The sequence below is a fragment of the Leucoraja erinacea genome, chromosome 37, assembly GCF_028641065.1.
Source record: "Leucoraja erinacea ecotype New England chromosome 37, Leri_hhj_1, whole genome shotgun sequence".
Lineage (NCBI taxonomy): Eukaryota > Metazoa > Chordata > Chondrichthyes > Rajiformes > Rajidae > Leucoraja > Leucoraja erinaceus.
Genome location: NC_073413.1, coordinates 5,974,361 through 5,993,247, shown reverse-complemented (window position 1 = coordinate 5,993,247; position 18,887 = coordinate 5,974,361). Strand labels below are relative to the sequence as shown.

The 18,887-nt window shown below is 40.2% G+C and overlaps 1 protein-coding gene across 3 annotated transcripts in view; it reads left to right on the top strand.

Moving 5' to 3' along the window:
- Positions 1-1,610: 1,610 nt before the first annotated feature.
- The window catches only part of LOC129713831 (RNA binding protein fox-1 homolog 2-like), a 193,854-nt gene continuing 176,577 nt past the window's right edge, over positions 1,611-18,887 (top strand). Inside the window, exon 1 of one of the 3 annotated variants that reach the window (XM_055663158.1) lies at positions 1,611-2,176. In XM_055663158.1, the coding sequence (XP_055519133.1) occupies positions 2,000-2,176 (177 nt within the window). In that variant the 5' untranslated portion in view covers positions 1,611-1,999. The remainder of the gene's footprint in view (positions 2,177-18,887) is intronic. The other 2 variants (XM_055663159.1, XM_055663157.1) reach the window with 2 other exon arrangements.

Genomic DNA, 18,887 nt, shown 5'->3' with positions numbered 1-18,887 from the left:
TGTAACAACCCAAAGAAAAGAGATTTTTTATATACAACAGTCTATTGGTCCAGGGTAGAGTTTGTATGTTATCTTTTTGACTGTTTGGGTTTCTCCATGGGTGGTCTGATTTCCTCCCACATCCTAAAGATGTGTGGGTTGGTAGTTTACATGAGCTCTGGAAATTGTCCCTTGTGAGTATTAGAATCGGAGGGGAGGAATGAATGTGGAACAAATGTAAAAAATCGGATTAATCTAAATAGTCATTAATTACTTAAAATGTATGTAAATTAATGGAGTCCAAAGAAGGGTTCCAACCCAAAATGTTACCTATCCATATTCTCCAGAGATGCTGCCTGACTGAAGAAGGGTCTCGACCCGAAACGTTGCCTATTCCTTCGCTCCATAGATGCTGCCTCACCCACCGAGTTTCTCCAGCATTTTTTGTCCACCATCGATTTTTCCAGCATCTGCAGTTATTTCTTAAACACTGAGATACTCCAGCACTTTGTGTCTATTTTTGGATTAAGATTAATGTGTGAGCAGGTGCTATAGACCTGCACGGGAAGATATACGCTCCAGTGCCCACGAGTCTCGGGCAGATGGGGCTCATCAGCCTGGGAAGGCAGTCCATCTAGGAGAGGGAAAACTGATTCAAAACCTGCTCTGCCTTGTGGCCATATCCAGTCATGGAAAAGGCTCCAGGTGTAAACCTCAAGAAAATCTGGAGTCAGAGCCCCTAAGGCAGTTCGTCGTTGTCTACAACCTCGCTCTGGCAGCTCCTGCGACGGTGCTGCTGCCAAACTGTAACAGCCCTGCTGTTCCTTTGGATCGATCAACGACGTGCTTCATGGGCAACAGCCTGTCCTCCATATGACATCGCCCAGGCTTGCATCTGACCAGGATGCATCACCCATGGTCAGTCATGACCGAGCGGCCTACTACTACTACTACTTGGATTAATGCAAATGAGTGGTTGATGGTCAGCATCAACCTGGTGGGCCTAAGGACCTATTTCCATGCCTTATGACACTGTGACCTTCTGAAAATAGGCGCTCGCAGAGAAACCTAAGCTAGCCGACTATCCAAGAGTGAATAAGATAGATGGTTGGAGAACAAGGAAATCGAGAGATGGGGGTGAGATGAGCCATAAGCTTGATGAATGGTTCAGCAGGCTCGAGGGGCCGCATGGTGAAGGTTGCAGCCTGGCTGGCCTGCAGTGCCGGCTCCGGCCCGTGGCGGCGCCCGCGCTCCAGTAAACGGGGCCCGGGGAGCGTTCTCCCATCACCACGGCAACGGCTCCCTCGTGTCCCCGACAACGAGCCCCTAACCCCGGGGGGCCGAACTTTCCCGAGTCCCGGCCGAAACGATTGAACTCCCGCCGATCCAATACGGACTCGTTATGAGGATCGGAAAAATCCAAAGGGTTTCGTTTTCTTCCCGCATCTGCAGGTCCTTCCTACACCATTTCGTTTTTCATTTTTTCGCCCTCTCTATCTACTCGGTGACATCCCTCGCTCGCCAGCTTCGGAAACACTCGGCTGCCGAAGGCTCCACAGGCAACGAACTCCTCTTTCCCAGCGCGCGCGCGGGGGGAGCTGCTGCTGCTGGCGGCGGGGGCTCGTGCATGCATGCGCGGCGCCGGGCACCAGCACGCGCCGAGTGGGGGCTCGTGCACGCGCGGGCGCGCCAAGCTAGGCCATTTTTTTCAAAGATTGTTTTCCGCTCCCGCTCCCCAGCGTCTCTCTCTCTCTAGCTGTGTTCTGTGTGTGTGTAGAGTGTGAGGTAAAACTCGGCGCCGTCGACCCCGCACTTCTGCGTGAGATTGCCACGCCGTGTTTGGTGTGAAAAGTGGTTGTTAGTTTTTTTTTAAATTGTTAGCCCGAGGGATATATTTTTATTTTTTTTCCCCCCAACCCGCGCGGTCGTCCGGTTTCATCGCGCTCGGCCCGTCCGCCGAGTCCGGGACCACCACCTTCTTCTCCTCCACCTCCTCCTCCTCACCTCGAGTCCCGAGCCCATGGCGGCGGAGCCGGTGGCCGGTGGCGACTTCGGCCCCGGGCCTGGCCCCGAGCGAATGCTCCGAGGTCTGAAGCGGGACGAGCCGGGTGATGAGGCGACGGCCGAGGCGAAGAGACAGCGGCTGGAAGCGAGAGTGAACCCCGGAGAGAACGGGATGAACAGCGAGGCCGCACAGGTAAGCAGGAGAGGCGGACATGGTGGCTGGCGACCCCTACCCCCCCCAAACTGTGACTGGTCTAGAGCCACCGAAGTGACCCCGCCACCCGAAATCCCCCCCCCCTCCTTAAAGTACCCCTCTCGATGTGCCCCATAACCCCCTTAAGATACACACTCTTCCTCACCCCCACCCCTCAATTTTATCTAAATCCCCCCATCCCAAACCCTCTCCACTGGATCCGAGGTTCGGTTCCCCTCGTCCCCTCTCACGGTGTGGCCTCGGACACCCCCTCCACAATGTGGCTCCGGACATCACCCTCCCCCTCACAGGGGGCCCTCTCCAGAATGGGCCTCCGCTCCATTTTGGCTTCGACGTCGTGATGTACTTGACTGCCTCCCACAACCTTCATTCAGTGAGACAGAAACGGTCTTGAAACAGGCGAAGCCCTCAGAGACGCCGCGAACAATACTTAACCCAGCGCCTGTATCTTTCACCCTTATTGGCTACCTCGTCCGCTGAAATATCCCGCTGCTTTAAAATAGTGGGTAAACTATGCCCTGTTCCCTGGACTGAGTTGGAGTTAAGTGCCTTGAAGAGGGCTGGGGTTGATGTTAGTGTCAAGAGTGGGGACAGTGTTGGGAGTAGGACCTACGATTTTCAGAAATGACAGAAGTTCCCATTTCCAGGGATAGGGTCAATGTTATGCTAGGGCCAATTATGGGGATGGTGGCAAATGTCAGGAGTGGAACATTTCTCTGTAACTAGCGTCAGGCTGTGTATGGACTTGGGAATAGATACATTTGTCGAGTCTGGAAGCTTGCGGCGTTTTGTTAGTTAGTTAATGTCTCTTGACTAGCTCGCCATTGAAGCTGTGTCCAAGGATATTGTCAAGGTTTGTTAGTCGTTCTCTTGGATAAGCTGACAAGGACGAGGTGTGGTAAATCCAGCAGTCTATATTATGTGATGTCAAATTTGTTTTTGTTTTTTAAACTTCTATTGTGGCCAGGAAACAAGTCTGGAAATGATAAAGTACTGTGTTGTTTTAGAACTTTGGACCAAACTGAATTGGAGCTGAATATAAGTTGATTTGAGAGTTACTATTTGAATTAATGGAAGTTGACTTCAAATTTACAAAAGGACACAAAGTGCTGGACTAACTCCACAAGTCAGGCAGCATCTCCCTGGAGAACATAAGTGGTTTTGGGTTGAGGCCATTCTTCGGACTCTATTTACCCAATTTACATTGTAGCCAGGAATTATGTTAAAATCAAATCGATAAATGTGGGGAGATGAGTGAAGTAATTTTAATTTATAGGTGACATTTTACTGGTGTAAATTGAATGGCTGTAGTTTCAGAACATTCAAAAGGAAAGTGAATTGACAGACTGCCTCATTTGATGTTGCACATTGTTGATTCCTGCATTCCAGCCAACAGCAAATCCCCCCAATTATCCCACTTTTTCAATCTAGTAAGAACTTTAAAGACAAGCTTTGCTCTGCAGATTGATCCCAGTGTTGTAATTATTGTGCATGCCATCCAAATCGTGAATCGTGTTGGCGATTACACCTTATGAAAATCTGCAGAGATTAACGCAAAATTAATCTTCAGTTTTCAGTGAATTGAGAATATATTGGTTCATGAGAATTAACATACACTAAATGTAATGATGAGAGTGCAAGGTGAGTGACAAAGCAATAAAAAGTGTCAGGGAAATAAGAGCATCATATTGCATGATGTGACACAGCCGCTGTGGCAGAGTACTTGTGTTGCCATTTGGCTAATATAGGAATCTGAGGAAAAACAATAATATTTATAAACTTGCATTTAGATTTTGCTTTATTGGGTGTCACTGAATGCTCCATAGCAAGTTAGTAAAATGTAGTCTCTTATGTAGACATATGCTGCAGATATCTTATGACCGGCAATATTGCTATATCAAAGTCTGGTCAGTCATTTATATTAACATTATTTCATTGTGGTAAAGTAATATTAGAGAAAATTCTCTATCTTCAAAAAATTATGGCTGATATCTAACATTATTTGAAGCCATTAAGATAGAAGATATGGCTTTGGGTTAAATATATGGGAAGGATAGAGAATCGTTGTAAGTGATTTGAAAATGTAAGAGTATTGAGGAATGTGGAACCAATGTTAGTAAATTAATGACACAATCAGCCATGATTGGTTTTCCAAGGGGGAAATATATCCTGGAACCTGGCTTACTTCTGTGACTGTCTGGTCTCAATACTGCAATGCTAGTCCTGTTTATATTATCAAATCCTGGAATGGTGGTTGAATCGACATCAGACTCTTGGCAAAAGTAGGTAAAATCACCTCTTGTGAAAAGTTCTTAAATGCTCATCAGACATGTTTCTTGGTGTGAACATAATCAGTTATATGTGCAAACATTAGCGATTCATCCTTGCAAATGCTGTATTTGTTCAAATTTGCCAAAGCAAGCTGTATATACCAGCTTGTGTTGATATGGTAACTGCAAGAGAGCATCCTTGTAAAGAGATGAAAATTGACTGAACCAATAAAGGAAATAAAAGAGTGATTGACAATTTTTTTAAATTAGATTCAAAAAAGGGAATTTCAGGCCTTGGTCGGTATGCTGTGATCTAGGTTGAAGGATGGCTATCTAGGTAGCTGTGATCCGTGGTATTTACTTTTCATTTTATTGCTGAACGTGAACATGTTATTTCGTCTAAACAAATTTCATGCTAACCATCAAAATTCTGATACAAGAGAAGATCATCAGACAGGCAGAGGAAATTATTCAAGGATGTACTCGGCCTTCTTGAAGGAAAGAACCATCCCCACTAATGATGGGAAACCTATGCCCATGATTGCATAAGGTGGAGATGGAGCATTCATGATAGTATGGAAGGGTCCATGCATCACGTCCGCACCATCTAAAACCCACCTACTTACATGCTCTGCCAGGCACTACCTACCCCATGTGTGGTAAGTCTGCATTCCCAAATTGGCCTCATCAGGCACTCAGAACAGGAGTAGAATTAGGCCATCCTTGAACTTCAGGAACTGTCTAAGGAGAGCCACATTTCCCAGCTCGATATAATATCAAACTATTGGAAGCATTGTGAAATGCAAATCAGTGAACAAAGCTTTGTTTATCATTTAAAAAAATACTCCACTTTATGTTGTAGTGTCTCCAGCAGGAAAATACGTATGGTTAGGTTAACTCAATGAATTAGTCCATTTTTATAATTATGGACTAACTGGACTAAAACTGTTGACTTTTCATGCTATGATGCAATGCTGCATATTAAGTAACAATTTCTGATTTATTTCAGCACAACTGAAGTACTGTTGCACACCTGTGTGGTGGGTAAACGTATGTTCTGCACGAGTTTCTAATACTGATCATTGTCAGGTACATCATTTGGAAGTACATAGGTTAGATGTGGAAAGGATTGCACTGAACTGTCATTCCCATGCACATTGATCTTCATTGTTCTGGTGAAGCTTGCAAGGCATGTATTTAGGTTTGGTACTGGAGAACTATATCCTATGGATAGTTAACACTAAACTTTTTTTGTTCCATAAGCTACTGTACTGTAACTCTAAAAATATAGTAAATGGAAAAAAAATAATTGCTTTAAACTTTGTGTAATGTGTAAACTTAGAGATACAAATGCATCATTGTATAACTTGGAGTGATTTAGGTCTGCAGTTGAGAATAATATAAATTTAGTATCTTGAGAGAAAAACTGTGCTCTCATGTCTGTTGAATTGGAAAGTGAACACACATCAGCAGCTGCCATTGTAAATATTGAGTAAATGCACAATGATTCATGAAAGTGAAAATAATAGGTTTATCAGTCAATTATTTGAAAATACATGTTGTAATTTTCAGAATTAATTTAATGTTTACTCAGATTCTACATGGTTTAGAAATGGCCTGCTGCAATAAATAGTATGTTACTGATGATGGTGAATTCTGTGTATCCTTTTACTTGCGATGTTCCTGTTGTAAGAGAATGCCCAAGAGGAATAGAGATTTCAGCCTCTGGTAAATCAGTTTGATGTGAAAATAGTACTCTAGTTAGATATTCTTTGTAGAGGGCCCTTTGACTTTCAAGATATGGCAGGCACATTTGGCCATTGACGTTGAGTGAGTAGAGTGGAGCTGGAAAAAGGAATATAAGAATTTAAATTCCCTTCATGAGTTAAACATTCAAAAAATTTCTCAAATAAGTTGTCAAATTAAATCTTTATCTCAAAATTAAAAGCAAAATCATAGATATGAACAAAATTAATGAAAAGTAAATTTTAGGGTAAATATTACCTGGTTTACTTGATTTCGAATGATAACAACAAACAGCAATGTGAATGGGTTGAGATGTATTGTTGAGACAAGAAGATGGCCTTCTATGACTTTGGTTTAAATTGTTAATAATTTTGCATACTCGTGAAAATAATCATATACCTGTTTCTACAAACCATAATGAAAAATTCTAATCATGCAATTGACAGTGCATGACCTTGCAGGCTCTTGACGTCTTTTTTAATGCAGATTTTAAATCCAGTGAAATTCCGTATTGCTTTTGGCATTTGGTGCTTTTTCTTGTTATATGATCCTGGATATATTATGCCTTTTTGTTTAGTCCTTGTTTGCAGTTCCCAAAATTTCAGGAAATGGGATAGTGATACTTTGTATTGGAAAATTCATTTTCCACACTATTCCTTAAACATAACCCTATTCTATGTAATTATTATAGGTTACTTTATGATTTATAACTTTGCGAACCTGGTGCATTCTTTTTAGCATTTTGTAGAATCCAGAAACATAGTCTAAGTAAAGAAAAAAAAATAATCTGCTAAAAAAACAATTACATTAGAAGGAATGCTGGTTGGTTTCCTGTGATTTTTTTTTTTCCTTTTAAAACCTGTTAAGTAATTTGGGAGTAGTGTGGCGAGGAGCCTGCCTTGAACATTCTTTATAAATTGGATGAGATTTGCCTCATAATGCTCCTGGGTCCAACAGCACTTAATCTGTTCCAGATCATGACAGATAAAGCTTGTTTCATTGCTGCTTATCCAGTTTAGAATGGACAAAGCTGCTTTAGTTGGATTTGTATAAATCAGATTAGTGATATTGTCATTGGTTTCTGACATTTGTTCCTTCTGCTTAGTCATAAGTTAATTTGTAAAGGTATTTTTGTTGAATGAAATACACTTATTATTTTATACACCATATGTTTCATTTTGCCAATGCTGCTGCTGCTCAATGTCTAATATTTGAAATATGATTAAGCTATTTAATGTTATTCGGAGAGGGGGACTGGTAGGAGCAAGGTAGTAGAGGAAATCAGCAGCCTCTATTGAACAATAGAGAATAGAAGCATATGCAATTTGATTTGGTGCGTGTGTGACCATGGGCTGAAGTTAGTCCCGTATTCAGCAGCAGCGCAATCCTTTGGTTGATGTGACTTTGTTCTCTGAGTACTCGATGGTAGAAATTGGTTTTGTGAAACAAAATGTGTTTTGCTTCCATTTATTCGGCCTGCCAGAACATCTAGCCATGAGGGACACAATTTGATTCATTATGGAAATGCCTTAATCCTTCCTAGTTCTCAGTCCATAGTTCCATAGGTTATGGCACCTCCACATCCACATACATTTTAAATGTAGTGAAAGATTTTGCCACCCTTGCTTCTATCAACGAGATTTAAATCCTCAATTCTCTGGATCGATGGGGGTGGGGGGAGGGTCAAATGTTTTTGACTCTGCGAGCCATGTCTTGAATCTATGTCCTCTAGTTGTTTTTCTATGAGAGAGAAATACAAAAGTTATCCTATAAACCATCGGTTCAATCTAAAGTGATGAAGGAGTGTTATTGGAATGGTATGAGGACATTTTAGTGTAAGGAAACTGAAGAAGTGTTATTGTTATCTGCAGCATAGAAGTGTAAGGAGAAATGTTCATAATTATGAAAGATTTTGATCATTATGAAGAGATTTGGTAGTCAGCACAGTTTTAAGGTAAATGACAAGAAGACCTACGTAACATAAGAAAACTTTTTAATGCATTGAATAATTTCAAAGGTGGTGGATGTTTAATTTGATTGAAATGTTCATAAAATAATAAAATTGTGAACACAAAACTTGACTGTGGGGAATGAACTGAAAAATAGGACTGTTTCGATCTCGTACCATAAAGCCATGACTGGCATCAATTTTCAGTTGCATAATTATGGATTATCTAGGTATGCGTTCACAATTAAAATATTGTACAACTGGCACAATACATTCAGTCACTAATCATTAATATAGAATGTAAATAGTTAAATATTAATCCCACTGGCACATTACAGTTTACCAATGTGTAATTTACCAATATAATCTTTGTCCCCACTGTTCTTTTTCAATACATAACATAATATAGTGACATTATTTGTTGTCAACATTTCTATCTCGAAGAATAATACAAAAATAGTGTTTTTCCATGTACAATGCCCTCCATAATGTTTGGGACATAGACCCATCATTTATTTATTTACCTCTGTACTCCACAATTTGAGATTTGTAATAGAAAACATCATATGTGGGTAAAGTACACGTTGTCAGATTTTAATAAAGGCCATTTTTATACATTTTGGTTTCATCATGTAGAAATTACATTTATGTTTATACATAGTCCCCCCCATTTCAAGGCACCATAATGTTTGGGACACAGCAATGTCATGTAAATGAAAGTAGTCATGTTTAGTATTTTGTTGCATATCCTTTGCATGCAGAGACTGCTTGAAGTTGCTGGGTGTCTTCTCTGGTGATGCTCTGCCAGGCCTGTATTGCTTATGCTTATTTTGGGGGCTAGTCCCCTTCAGTTTTCTCTTCAGCATATGAAATACAAGCTCAATTGGGTGATTGACTTAACCACTCAGGAATTTACCATATTTTAACTTTGAAAAACTCCCTTGTTGCTTTAGCAGTATGTTTGGGATCATTTTCTTGCTGTAGAATGAATCCCCAGCCAATGAGTTTTGAGGCATTTGTTTGAACTTAAGCTGATAGGATGTGTGTATACAGTTCAGAATTCGTTATGCTACTACCATCAGCAGTTGTATCATTAATGAAGATAAGTGAGCCAATACCCTCAGCAGCCATACATACCCAGGCCAAAACACACCCACCACTGTGTTTCACAGATGAGGTGGTATGCTTTGTGTCTTGGGTAGTTCCCTTCAGTTTTCTTTTCAGCATATGAAAGACATACTTTGCCTTTGCCATCACTCTGATATAAGTTAATCTTTGTCTCATCTGTCCACAAGACCTTTTTCCAGAACTGTAGTTGCTCTTTTAAGTACTTCTTGGCAAACTAACCTGGTCCATCCTATTTTAGCTGCTAACCAGTGGTTTGCATCTTTCAGTGTCGCCTTTGTATTTCTGTTCATGATGTCTTCTGCGGACTGTGGTCATTGACAAATCCACACCTGACTCCTGAAGAGTTTCTGTTCTGCCGGACAGGTGTTTGAGGATTTTTCTTTATTATAAAGAGAATTATTCTGTCATAAGGCTGTGGAGGTCTTCCTTGGCCTGCCAGTCCCATTGCGATTAGTAAGCTCACCAGTGCTCTAATTCTTCTTAATGATGGTCCAAACAGTTGATTTTGGTAAGCCTAAGGTTTGGGTGATGTCTCTAACAGTTTTATTCTTGTTTCTCAGTCTCATATTGGCTTCTTTGACTTTCATTGGCACAACTTTGGACCTCATGTTGATAAACAGCAATACAAGTTTCTAAAGGTGATGGAAAGACTAGGTGCTGAGAGCTCTTTTATGCCCGTATTAAGGAGTCATTTAAACACACCTGAGCAATTACAAACACCTGTGAATCCATGTGTCCCAAACATTATGGTGCCCTGATAATGGGGAAACTATGTATAAACACAGCTGTAATTTCTATATGGTGAAACCAAAATGTATAAAAAATACCCTTTAATAAAATCTGACTGTGCACTTTACGTGATTTTTTCCTATTACTAATCTCAAATTGTGGATTGCAGAGGCAAATAAATAAATTATGGGTCTTTATGGAGGGCATTGTATGATGCATCAATTTGCAGATGTTAAAATGTGAAATAAAACGTTGTTGTTTGCGTTTCCATGTACCTGATATGAAAATAAAAGAGAAAAAAGGGAGACATGAGAACTGAAACGGTACAAACTGAAACGGTACAATATTTGAACTGTGTTTTTCTGTGTTTGAAATTGCTGTTTTATATTATTGATATCTATGATGACTTAGTTGTGCGTTACAATTGCACAACAACACCCTTTTAATGCAATTGTGAATTTTGAGGCTTCAGAACGGGAAAGGTGGTGTGAACTACAAATACCTTCTTGATAACATGTAATAGAAGAGAGGTGTATTACATTCAGCAGGTCAACTTTTTTATGAATACCCTTTTATATTCTTCCCCAGCCATTTTTCTCCTTTCTCCTGTAGATTTTCTAATCTGTTTACTGATTTAATCTATTTAAAGCCCTATTTAATAATGCATGTGTTAGTCTTTTTTAAGTCCTTGTAAGTATTGCATTTATCCCAGCTATGATATTCTATTACTCCACCTGGTACATTTGCTTAAGCTCTTTATTCTGCTGAGGTTGACTCTTTTATGCCTAGGTATTGGTTTATCTTGGATCAAGCCAAATTTAATCAGATTATGGTATTACCATCTCAATGTGATTTACTTGATATTTACTAAGGCACTGGGTTGAAATCTGTTTCGCATTACGTTTTCTAGTTCACTTCCTACACTAATGGATGTTTCTTGTTTGTTTTTGTAGAAATAAAGGTAGCTTAAAGTGATCTTATACTTTCTTGAATGAAATTTTGATTTTTCTATGTTCCAATGTAGTCAAACCTTTGCTGGTTCCCACAATTTTCGAATTATATATATAAAACACCTCATTTAAACTAAACCTAAAACTTAGCTGTGTGGGAAAGAACTGCAGATGCTGGTTTAAACCGAAGATAGACACAAAATTCTGGAATAACTCAGCGGGACAGGCAGCATCCCTGGAGAGAAGGAATGGGCGACATTTCGGGTCAAGACCCTTCTTCAGACACTGCTCTTTCTTCCATAATTTTGTTCTTTCTTTTCCCTGACTAGTCTGAAGAAGGGTCTCAACCCAAAACGTCACCCATTCCTTCTCTCCAGGGATGCTGCCTGACCTGCTGAGTTACTCCAGCATTTAGTGTCTATCTTCGATTTGAACTAGCATCTGCAGTTCCTCCCTTTACATGACTGAGGCCTCTCCCTGGCCATACACACATTTTGGCCATACAACATCTCGATAACAAGGACACGTGTTAAAATTCTATTTATTGTCTATAACCGAGCAATTTTGGGCACCATAATCTGAAGGATGTGCTGACCCTGGAGAGGGTTCTGAGGATATTTACAAGAATGATCCCAAGAATGGGTGGGTTAACTTATGATGAGCGTTTGATGGCACTGGGCGTATACTCGCTGGAGTTTAGAAGAATGAGGGGGGGGGACCATGTTGAAACATACTGAATAGTGAAAGGCTTGGAGAGAGTGGATATGGATGTTTCCACGTGTGAGAATCTAGGACTAGAGGTCATAGCCCCAGAATTAAAATACGTTTCTTTAATAATTAGATGAAAAGGAATTTCTTTAGTCCGAGGTGAATCTGTGGAATGTTTTGCTGCAGAAGGCTGTGGAGGCCGTCACTGGATATTTTTAAAGCAGAGCTAGATAAATTCTTGATTAGTTTGATGGTAATCACGTGATGTTGGTTTGGAGTTCATGTGTCTGAAAGGTGCTGAAATATTTACTCTGATTCTTTTTTTCTCGTGCCAAGTGACCCCTCATTTTACATGCTGACTGACCTGCATAGTTTTCTAGCATTTGTTTAAATCACAGGGAAAGAAATTAGCCCATTGCTGCTGACCTTCAGAACAGTTACATTTGTTGTCCATTTTAATGCCCCAAAAGAATGTGAAAGTGGATGCGAAGCCAATGGATGATACAGCTTCCTCAGTTAATCAGAAAGCACGAGAGGTGGTCTCTTGGGATTTGCAGGACAGAGTAGTAATTTTCCCTGGATCAGTAGAATAAATGGTTGGTGTGAGAAAGTCATCTGACAATTGAGAAGTAGAATGAAAAGCCTCTTCACTGTGGATCGAGAATCTTTGGAACTGTCTAGTCCAGAGTTCGCTAGACCTAGAAATTCACAGTGGGTTAATGCCTGTTAATTGAGTGTGTTTTATAGAATCTAGGAGCCGAAGGGGAAGATGGTAGTGGCGCACAGGAAATGATATGTTTACACGGCATTAGCATGCATTTAGGAGAGGTAAATTATACTTGACAAATCTTCATGTGCATTATTGTCTAACCTCTCCCTGTACCTCAGGCCTTCAACTCCAGGCAACATCCTCGTAAATCATTTCTGCACTCTTTTCAGCTTAACAGCATCCTTCCTATAGCAGGGTGTCCAAAACTGATCACAATACTCCAATTGTGGCATCTGCTCCAACCTATCAAAATGTGAGGTCATCCACCTTGATAGAAGAAAAATAGTTCAAACTTTTTATATGATAAATTGAAAGGTGCAGGAAATCCTTGTATGGGAAGCACTTGAAAGCTGATGTGTTTATTAGCAAGCAATCAGGAAGGCAAATGACACACTGGCCTTTTCGTGTTAAGAGGATTTGAGTCCAATTATATAGTGCCCCAATGTGACCCCACACCTGAAATTATGTGTTTAGATCTGGTTTCCCATCTATGGAAGGTTAGACACAATAGGTGATTTGACTACTGGGGCGAAGGGATAGATATTGTATGAGAAGGGTGAAGCAGTCTGGCTCTATAATGTCTGGAGTTTGGAAGAATGAAAGGAAAAATAATTGAAACATAAAATTCATATGTGCTTGACGTGGTTTATGTAAGGATGACATTTATGAATGTTCCTGGGTCAAATTTAACAGACTGGTAAGTCTGGCATGTGAATTAATAATTTTCAAAAGCATTTCTAAATGCAGGGTCTGCTATTTAGATTAAAAATGTCTGAGTTTCATTGATCATGATGCAGTTTGGGGGTATACTGAGGGAAATGTGAGTATGAGAATAATAGACTTGCAACATTGAGGTAAACCAGACAGGAACATCCCATAGATATGTAGACTACAAACTGCATGTTGTGCAACACTGGTTTAGTCTGTATTACCCAGCTGTTAGCTGGATAAATTCAGAGTTATTGGACAACTTGTTCTCGTCAATTGTAAACAGTGTTCTGACCTGAGAACTTAAAACGATTGAATTTACCAGGGGTTGTTATGGCAATCTTGTTCTTGGGATACAAGAACAAATATGGCCTGATAGCAATTGGGGAGCAAATTATTCCACATCAATTAGCTATGTAGTTGACATTTCAGATGAAGAAAATGTGAACATAGCTTGGAAACAGAATAAGAATAGATTGAAGACTGGTCTCTTCAATGTGCTTCCTTTTTAAAATTTCAAGCCAGAATTATCTAATTACTATTTCTTATTCTCTCCTGTGCTAATGAGGACAGGAAAGGATTAAAGCAAGATTGCTGTTTGAAACTTAAAACAAAAAAACCCTGCAGATTCTAACAATCGGAAACAAAAGCATTCACGGAATGTCGAATTATGGAGGGAATGGTCCCTGTGGAAAGCAGAAAGGGGAGGAGACGGGAAGATGTGACCAGTGGTGGGGTACAGTTGGAGGTGGCGAAAATGTTGGAGGATTATATGTTGTATGCGACGGGTGAAAGATGAGGACAAGGGGGACTCTGGCCTTGTTACGTGTAGGGGGATGGGGAGTGAGAGCGGAGCTGCGGGATATAGAGGAGACCCTGATGAGAGCCTCATTTATAGTAGAAGAGGGGAACTCCCGTTCCCTAAAGAATGAGGACATCTCCGATGCCCTGGTTTGGAACACCTCATCCTGGGTGCAGATGCGGCATAGACGGAGGAATTGGGAGTAGGGGGATAGAGTCCTTATAGGAAGCAGGGTGGGAAGAAATGTAGTCCAGATAGCCATGGGAGTCAGTGGGTTTATGGTAAATGTTGGTCAGTAGCCTGTTACTTGAGATGGTGAGGTCTAGAAAAGGTAGGGAGATGTTGAAAATGGCCCAGGTGAATTTGAGTGCTGGATGGAAGTTAGTGGTGAAATGGATGAAGAAAGTGAGTTCTGCATGGGTGCAGGAGGTAGCACCAATGTAGTTGTCAATGTAGTGAAGGGAGAGTTTGGGGACCCTACAAAGAGGCAGGCATAGCTGGGGCCCATGCGTGTGCCCATAGTATTGGAGATGTCACAAATGAAAGTAGAAAAGGACTGAACAATGGGGGAAAAAAACAGAGTTAAGGTTAGAATATATGTGGGGCAAGAACAGGCTGAGATATTATCTATTAGGACTGCCCCTCTGTACATCTTGGGTTGGAAGTAGAAGCAAGATGAGCAGTATTGGGATGATGTCAAGGTTGGAGGGAAGATATCTCCAGGAGTAATTATCTGGGAGACAATGGTGAGAATATTTAGAGAGTTGGGAGCTGAGATTTAGCTTCTGCAAGGTACATTAGGTTGAATGATGTTGTTGGAGTTGATCCTAGCGGATTGAAATGTGCAACTTCAAAGCGAGCATAAAGTGCGCTTTGGCAAAAGTGACGAATAGATCGTAAGTGAGGGAGATGAGTTAGTTTCAGGTTGATTACCTATCTGAATTGATTACCAACTAGAATATTTGGTGTTTTACAGCAGATTTGCTCATCTCCCACTCATTCAATTTTCTCGTTCCCCACTTTCGCTTTTATCCCACCTCCTTCTACTATCCATTGTCCCTTACACCCATATCCCTCCCTCCAGATTTACATTTAATTTATCCTCTTTGCTAGTCTCTTACCCTTTTGTCTCCTTTTCATCCTGACACGTTGTCACCATCTCCACCCATCTCTCAATCAACCCTTCTCCCCTGCCCCTCACCTGTATCCTTCCACAACTTGCCAGACATTGCCTCGCCTCCACCTCTTTCAGCTTTCTCCTCCTTACTCTATATCAGTCTGAAGAAAGGTTCTGACCTGAAACATCACCTGTCTGTTTCCTCCGCAGATGATGTCTGACCTGAGATCCTCCAGCACTGTTTATTGTTTAAAGGATTGCTTAGTTTGTTGAACTGTTTTAATATGTTGCTGTTAAATGTTAATAGTTTGTTAAATGTTAATAGACGCATTTAGATTAATTTCCTAAATATTCATTTTTAAAATCTGAATTGGCTTCTAATAACTGACTTGCTTTAGTGTAAAACCATGTCCCTATCAGGGAATTGTTTTGTAGTAATTAAAATTAAAATTATGGTGGTAGAACATATTTAAAGTACTGGGGGATGATTTGGCTGTGTGCCTTTATTTGAATCTGATACATTATAACTTTATATTTTATAGATGCGAACATTACCTGGTATATATTTCAGCATTTCTTTATTTGTATAGCTTGGCCTGCTTCTAATGAATTTGCAATTAGTATATTATATATTTTTAAAAGACTGGTTATGTTACAGTACATCATGACTTACGAGGTTTCATCTTTCCAAACGCATCGATTACTTAACTAGTCTTCTGTTTACACCAGTCCAGTTTGCCAGATGCTATCCACTTTTTTTACCTCTAGACGGGAGGGGTGCTTTTGAAATTAATCCTTTTCTTAAAATTATTTTAAGCAGTGACTCTGTTGGTACCACTCTCACCCCAGAGAAGTGAGCCCCATTTCGCAAACTTGAACTTATGAACATGATGTTAACCACAGCTTCTATATGATAATAATAATAATAAATTTTATTTATGGGCGCCTTTCAAAAGTCTCAAGGACACCTTACAGAATTTAACAAGAGTAAAAAATATATAATCGGAGTAAAATAAATAATAAAGACATCACCAATACACAAATTAAAGACAGAATTCGATCCAAAGACAAAAAAAATAAAAAACACAATGTGAAGAGAGAGCAGCGGCAGCTAAACCGCGCCAGCGTACACTCTCCTTTCCGACAGCCATCTTGGACACAAACTAAAATAATCACTTACACACAAAAATCATCCCCCCCCCACAATGGTTACCACTGTGGGGGAAGGCACAATGTCCAGTCCCCATCCCCAGTTCTCCCAAAGTCAGGCCTATTGAGGCCTCTACGGAGGCCCGATGTTCCTGGCCGTTCTCGCCGGGTGCTGTTGCTCCGGCGTCGGGAGAGTCCTCTCAGTGGCTGGGCCACCTGGAACGGCTGCTTCCTTATCGGAGACCATGGCTTCCGAAGCCGACAAGGCCACGCCGGTTTGGAGCTCCCAGGCTCCCGATGTTGATGTATAGCATCCCGATGTATAGCATTATCAGTATGTTTAGGCATTAAAAAATTCTGAAATAGGCAGGCAAAAAAAGGCATCATATAATTACAAAAAAGGGCATTTATTGACATAAGGCATTATTTCCACCACCAAAATATGGTTTAAAATGATAATATATACTACATTAAATGACCAAAGTTGCCGTTGCACATAATTACTAGCATTTTTTTCAAATTATCTGGTGTTAAACTATGCCGCCTGTCAGACAGAATATGCTTCAGTTGTGAAAAACATCTTTCTACCTCAGCTGAGGTAACTGGTGCATACCCGAAACAAGCTACAGACTCTATATTCATGTTGATATCTTGTGCATTACAACTACCTTTGAGAACTTTAGCAATGTTTTCTATTTCTTCAAGATCTTTTTTAGCTAAAATCATTCTCTCACATTTTCCTTGTATGTCTTTACCTACATCGCCAGGAACTTTACAAATCTCGTCAGTTATTTTGTTGAAAACCTGCAAGTTATTCACTAATGTTTCGCACGTTTCTCAAGGGAAGTGATAGCTTGTGGGAAGTTTGCAAAATTGGAAGCAATAAACACAAGATCATGGTGGAGGGACTTTTTCTCCATGATTTCACTGACGATCCTGACTGCAGCAGATTCTTCTTCAAAACAGTTGACGATTTATTTTATCTTTTTAAAATTTGCAGCATAGTAGAGTACAGCAGAGAGTCATGTACCCCACCTGGTCAAAACGGGCTGAGGAGGTAGCGGAATCTCGGGTGCCATTTCTTTAAACAACTGTACATGTGACGGTGCTTTGAGGAGGATTTTCTTGACATTGGAAACTAGGTGATTGACATTTGGAAACAAGCTACGTATGTGCTTGACAATTCTATGAAGTCCTTGAGCTAAGCATGTCAAATGCAACATTTTGGGGAATAAAATGAAGTCACAAACAGAAGAACATTCTCTTGTTTTGTACCTTCTGGCCAAAGTACAGCAAGTGAAGATGTAAACAACTGAGCAATAGTTGAGCTGTTTGACTTCCCTAATACTTCCAAATGCCATCAAATACTCCTTTGATGGAGGACCTGCCTCCAGTGCACCGATGACCGCATTGGTAACATAACTCCCCACAGTATCGGTTGTCTCATGTATTGAGATCCATATTTTGTTGCATGCAACTTCCTCTCTAATTTTCTATGCAAAAATGTTGCTGTGGGCAAAGGCACGAACGAATGAATGACTGACGGTTTCGCCCCGGTGGTGGAACTTTTCTTGTTATACTATGTTAACATGTTAATTAAAACATTAATATTAACGTGTTAACATAGAAAACATCGTTGTAAGCACGGTACAACTAGAGAAAATAGCACGACCTTTTAGCAAAACTGCAAAAAAGGCTGATTTAGGCACTCGATCATGAAAAAAGGCATTATCCTGGTGAAATCATCAAAATAGGCATGAAAAGGCACATGGCAATTCCTGGCTCTAATTATCAGCATCATCTTGAGAAGAAATTGAATCATTTAGTCATTACCATATTGCTATCTATCATTGAGCTCGCACTTCCATGGTTTTTAAATGTTCGTCATGTGTCAATACCATCTCTTCTTGGGTTGCTCAGTGTAAGTGAGCAGCTCAACAATGTACCTCGGTGACTGAAATCATGTTCTATGTCGCTCTTCCAGGGAGATGCTAACTGCATTTTGTTGTCTCTGTACTGTACACTGACAATGACAATTAAAGTTGAATCTGAATCTGTAAGACTTTGTTTGATAATTTTGATGCAGTGGGTTGGGCATTTTTTTGCTGTATTAAAGATTTTCATAAATATAAATTGTTAGTTATTACTCAAGATGGCATTTTGGATCAAAATATCAACTGGATAAATTTGGGAAAGACAACTCACAAAGAGCTGCCTATTAACATACAATGGCAACACATTAGTTACTCAAACGGGGGTTGTCCTAGCAGCAGTTTCTGATTTCATTTATTATTTTAGTATCACAAGTGTTTATTCTTTATATTCAAGTCGGGGAATTAGGAGTAGGACACTCGGTCTCATTAGCCTGAATGCTATTTAATACGATAGAACAAATGTGATCATTTAAATGATTTGTTTTACAAAATTACAAAGTAAATTTCAAATTGTACAACCAATGAAGTGTTCCAAATGTCATAATTGATTGGAAGAATATATAGCTAAATTGTGAAATGAGATATAATTTTATTTAGAATGAGTTGTGACTTCTAAACTTTTTATAACAAATTTGTATTTGTGCGAGTAATGTGAATCGTGTGTTACAGCATTGGGCTTCAGGTCAATCATCAATTTGCAATTAGTTAATAATTTTTGTAAAGAAAACCTTC